This window comes from Eucyclogobius newberryi, unplaced genomic scaffold (genome assembly GCF_026437365.1).
Source record: "Eucyclogobius newberryi isolate DKJ021-1_F unplaced genomic scaffold, fEucNew1.0.hap1 SCAF_16, whole genome shotgun sequence".
Lineage (NCBI taxonomy): Eukaryota > Metazoa > Chordata > Actinopteri > Gobiiformes > Gobiidae > Eucyclogobius > Eucyclogobius newberryi.
Window position 1 is genome coordinate 3,977,568 of NW_027315790.1, and position 5,696 is coordinate 3,983,263.

General features: G+C 47.5%; 1 protein-coding gene across 1 annotated transcript in view; it reads left to right on the forward strand.

The window, feature by feature from the left end:
- Window positions 1-4,220, forward strand: part of LOC140361583 (tropomyosin alpha-1 chain-like) — a 29,471-nt gene extending 25,251 nt beyond the window's left edge. Inside the window, exons 8-10 of the mRNA XM_072447304.1 lie at window positions 1,336-1,405; window positions 1,954-2,032; window positions 3,954-4,220. Coding sequence (XP_072303405.1) covers window positions 1,336-1,405; window positions 1,954-2,032; window positions 3,954-3,957 — 153 coding nt within the window. The 3' untranslated portion in view covers window positions 3,958-4,220. The remainder of the gene's footprint in view (window positions 1-1,335; window positions 1,406-1,953; window positions 2,033-3,953) is intronic.
- The last annotated feature ends 1,476 nt before the right edge of the window (window positions 4,221-5,696 follow it).

Consider the following 5,696-nt stretch of genomic DNA (forward strand, 5'->3'; position numbering starts at 1 on the left):
CCCCGTCCTCCTCCACACAACCGTGCCCGTCCTCCTCCACACAACTGTCCCCGTCCTCCTCCACACAACTGTCCCCGTCCTCCTCCACACAACCGTCCCCGTCCTCCTCCACACAACCGTCCCCGTCCTCCTCCACACAACCGTCCCCGTCCTCCTCCACACAACCGTCCCCGTCCTCCTCCACACAACCGTGCCCGTCCTCCTCCACACAACTGTCCCCGTCCTCCTCCACACAACCGTGCCCGTCCTCCTCCACACAACTGTCCCCGTCCTCCTCCACACAACTGTCCCCGTCCTCCTCCACACAACCGTCCCCGTCCTCCTCCACACAACCGTGCCCGTCCTCCTCCACACAACTGTCCCCGTCCTCCTCCACACAACTGTCCCCGTCCTCCTCCACACAACTGTCCCCGTCCTCCTCCACACAACTGTCCCCGTCCTCCTCCACACAACTGTCCCCGTCCTCCTCCACACAACTGTCCCCGTCCTCCTCCACACAACCGTCCCCGTCCTCCTCCACACAACTGTCCCCGTCCTCCTCCACACAACCGTCCCCGTCCTCCTCCACACAACCGTCCCCGTCCTCCTCCACACAACCGTGCCCGTCCTCCTCCACACAACTGTCCCCGTCCTCCTCCACACAACCGTCCCCGTCCTCCTCCACACAACCGTCCCCGTCCTCCTCCACACAACCGTGCCCGTCCTCCTCCACACAACCGTCCCCGTCCTCCTCCACACAACCGTCCCCGTCCTCCTCCACACAACCGTGCCCGTCCTCCTCCACACAACCGTCCCCGTCCTCCTCCACACAACTGTCCCCGTCCTCCTCCACACAACCGTGCCCGTCCTCCTCCACACAACCGTCCCCGTCCTCCTCCACACAACCGTGCCCGTCCTCCTCCACACAACTGTCCCCGTCCTCCTCCACACAACCGTCCCCGTCCTCCTCCACACAACCGTCCCCGTCCTCCTCCACACAACCGTCCCCGTCCTCCTCCACACAACCGTGCCCTTATTCATTTGAATACATATATAATACACATAATAGAATATATTTTGATAAAAGCGATGCTTCTTTGGACGATACAGGCTCTAAAAAAAAAACGTTTTTGGCAAAGACATTATTAAATCGAGATGTAAAAAAAGAATAAACTCTTTCTACATTTGACATATTCTCGGTGTTATAGTCACCATCGCTTCCTTGGTTGAGTTTCTTTTTTAAAGAATGTGCAATATGTAAAACAGAACAAATCTGTCGACTACTAAAAGTGTTACATTCTACTTTGTGCATCGTGAGATAAACATCATATTCATGAGGTCATTTCTGCTCCTCAGGCCGAGACGAGAGCTGAGTTTGCAGAAAGATCTGTGGCTAAACTGGAGAAGACCATCGACGACCTGGAGGGTACGGCCAGACCAGCTTTATGCTCATAGATGATCTTTGTGCACAGACCAGCTTTATGCTCATAGATGATCTTTGTGCACAGATGATCTTTGTGCACAGATGAGCTTTATGCTCATAGATGATCTTTGTGCACAGATGAGCTTTATGCTCATAGATGATCTTTGTGCACAGACCAGCTTTATGCTCATAGATGATCTTTGTGCACAGATGATCTTTGTGCACAGATGAGCTTTATGCTCATAGATGATCTTTGTGCACAGATGAGCTTTATGCTCATAGATGATCTTTGTGCACAGACCAGCTTTATGCTCATAGATGATCTTTGTGCACAGATGAGCTTTATGCTCATAGATGATCTTTGTGCACAGACCAGCTTTATGCTCATAGATGATCTTTGTGCACAGATGAGCTTTATGCTCATAGATGATCTTTGTGCACAGATGAGCTTTATTCTCATAGATGATCTTTGTGCACAGATGAGCTTTATGCTCATAGATGATCTTTGTGCACAGATGAGCTTTATTCTCATAGATGATCTTTGTGCACAGATGAGCTTTATGCTCAGAAGCTGAAGTACAAAGCCATCAGTGAGGAGCTTGACCACGCCCTCAACGACATGACCTCAATGTGAGTACTGACATGACCTCATACGCTTCCATTTCCACCACACCCCGTCACGCTCTGAGTGACAGGAGTATTTAACCAATCACAGTGAACTATGAGCTTTCAGAGGAGGAAGTAGTAGTTTCTTATAAAACCCAATACAAAGATCATGAACTGTACACGCTGTAACAATACAAAGATCATGAACTGTACACGCTGTAACAATACAAAGATCATGAACTGTACACGCTGTAACAATACTTCACAAAGTCTGGACTTGTATTCTGACAAGTGGATTCAACAATCAAAGAAGCTCCTCCTCCAGACTCGACACAAACGGGGAATTGAGTGTAAAAAAAGACAAATTACAGATTTCTCAAGCAAAGCACTAACTACTAAAGAAAGTAAAACATGTAGCTCTGAGTGTTGATAGAAGATGAGTTTCCTTCTGCCAATAAAAGATGGATTACGTGACATCACAACAATGTCAAATCTGTCGAGTTTAAGAGCGACGGGTCAGGAATGTCAGGTCAAATGTGCTGTTGCAGATTGTTGACCTCGTTTATGATTCACATCACTAAATAATGGGTCGATCCACATGAAACAAAAAGGAAGTCAAATAAACAGAAGTGAAATGATTTATGGTACAATAGTTTCAGAATGTGGCATTATTCAACTGCAAACATGTGATTGTCGTCAGTTGAAAAGACGTGAGATTATTATGACATGTTTGTGGTGTCAAGCCCAAAACTGAGAGATTTCTTTCAAAAACAGCACATTTCTCAGTTATAACGGCTCCGCCCTCCATTTGATATAACGCCGCCTCGTCTGAAGCAGGAGCGACTGGACAGGGAACAAAAGTCTTCTACAATCCAGGTCAAACTCAAATCTGATCAAGGCTAAAAAAATCCTGAAAACACTTTGTGATATGGCTCACTCCTATTTCTGTGTATATATCCCATACATGTTTATTTATCCCATACATGTGTATTTATCCCATACATGTGTATGTGTATTTACCCCATACGTGTATTTATCCCATACATGTATGTGTATTTACCCCATACGTGTATGTGTATTTACCCCATACGTGTATGTGTATTTATCCCATACATGTATTTATCCCATACATGTATGTGTATTTACCCCATACGTGTATGTGTATTTATCCCATACGAGTATGTGTATTTATCCCATACGTGTATGTGTATTTATCCCATACGAGTATGTGTATATATCCCATACATCTGTATTTATCCCATACGTGTATGTGTATTTATCCCGTAAATGTATGTGTATTTACCCCATACGTGTATGTGTATTTACCCCATACGTGTATGTGTATTTATCCCATACGAGTATGTGTATTTATCCCATACGTGTATGTGTATTTATCCCATACGTGTATGTGTATATATCCCATACATCTGTATTTATCCCATACGTGTATGTGTATTTATCCCGTAAATGTATGTGTATTTACCCCATACGTGTATGTGTATTTACCCCATACATGTATGTGTATTTATCCCATATGTGTATGCGTATTTATCCCATACATGTATGTGTATTTACCCCATACATGTATGTGTATTTATCCCATACATGTATGTGTATTTACCCGATACGTGTATGTGTATTTACCCCATACATGTATGTGTATTTATCCCATACGTGTATGTGTATTTACCCCATACATGTATGTGTATTTATCCCATACGTGTATGTGTATTTACCCCATACATGTATGTGTATTTACCCGATACGTGTATGTGTATTTACCCCATACATGTATGTGTATTTATCCCATACGTGTATGTGTATTTACCCCATACATGTATGTGTATTTACCCCATACATGTACTTGTACGTGATAGTCTAACGTGTCCAGAGACTAAAACTAAACAAGACCATCTGATCTGACCCATGTTTGCTCTCTGTGCAGCTGAAGGACCACGCCCGGAAGAGCCACGCCCGGAAGAGCCACGCCCTGAAGGACCACGCCCTGAAGGGCCACGCCCTGAAGAGCCACGCCCTGAAGAGCCACGCCCTGAAGGGCCACGCCCTGAAGAGCCACGCCCGCCTGAGCTCACTTCTTCTGTCCAGATTCAGGATCAGAATGTAACACATGTAACCTGCTCCATTTCAGAACAGTTTCGGTCTTACTATTATGCATTTGTAATTTTACTATTAAAGTTAAACACAAGAAAAATAGTGTATATCTCCTTCTTCTTCTGGCACATTGTGATGTCGAAGTAACGGTCTTCAAACAGAGGCTGAGATGATTCCTCTGCTCTTCTCCTGCTCTTCTCCTGCTCTTCTCCTGCTCTTCTCCTCCTCTTCTCCTGCTCTTCTCCTCCTCTTCTCCTCCTCTTCTCCTGCTCTTCTCCTCCTCTTCTCCTGCTCTTCTCCTGCTCTTCTCCTCCTCTTCTCCTGCTCTTCTCCTCCTCTTCTCCTGCTCTTCTCCTGCTCTTCTCCTGCTCTTCTCCTGCTCTTCTCCTCCTCTTCTCCTGCTCTTCTCCTCCTCTTCTCCTCCTCTTCTCCTGCTCTTCTCCTCCTCTTCTCCTGCTCTTCTCCTGCTCTTCTCCTCCTCTTCTCCTCCTCTTCTCCTCCTCTTCTCCTGCTCTTCTCCTGGTCTTCTCCTGCTCTTCTCCTCCTCTTCTCCTCCTCTTCTCCTGCTCTTCTCCTGCTCTTCTCCTCCTCTTCTCCTCCTCTTCTCCTGCTCTTCTCCTCCTCTTCTCCTGCTCTTCTCCTGCTCTTCTCCTGCTCTTCTCCTGCTCTTCTCCTCCTCTTCTCCTCCTCTTCTCCTCCTCTTCTCCTGCTCTTCTCCTCCTCTTCTCCTGCTCTTCTCCTCCTCTTCTTCTCCTCTTCTCCTGCTCTTCTCCTGCTCTTCTCCTGCACTTCTCCTGTTCTTCTCCTCCTCTTCTCCTCCTCTTCTCCTGCTCTTCTCCTGCTCTTCTCCTGCACTTCTCCTGCTCTTCTCCGCCTCTTCTCCTCCTCTTCTCCTGTTCTTCTCCTCCTCTTCTCCTGCTCTTCTCCTCCTCTTCTCCTCCTCTTCTCCTGCTCTTCTCCTGCTCTTCTCCTGTTCTTCTCCTGCTCTTCTCCCGCTCTTCTCCTGCTCTTCTCCTCCTCTTCTCCTGTTCTTCTCCTGCTCTTCTCCCGCTCTTCTCCTCCTCTTCTCCTGCTCTTCTCCTCCTCTTCTCCTGCTCTTCTCCTGCTCTTCTCCTGCTCTTCTCCTCCTCTTCTCCTGCTCTTCTCCTCCTCTTCTTCTCCTCTTCTCCTGCTCTTCTCCTGCTCTTCTCCTGCACTTCTCCTGCTCTTCTCCGCCTCTTCTCCTCCTCTTCTCCTGCTCTTCTCCTGCTCTTCTCCTGCACTTCTCCTGCTCTTCTCCGCCTCTTCTCCTCCTCTTCTCCTGTTCTTCTCCTCCTCTTCTCCTGCTCTTCTCCTCCTCTTCTCCTCCTCTTCTCCTGCTCTTCTCCTGCTCTTCTCCTGCTCTTCTCCTGTTCTTCTCCTGCTCTTCTCCTGCTCTTCTCCCGCTCTTCTCCTGCTCTTCTCCTGCTCTTCTCCTCCTCTTCTCCTGCTCTTCTCCTGCTCTTCTCCTGCTCTTCTCCTGCTCTTCTCCTCCTCTTCTCCTCCTCTTCTCCAGACTCTGAATGTGGGTAAAGTTAGGCAGTCCCAGCCTGGGTTG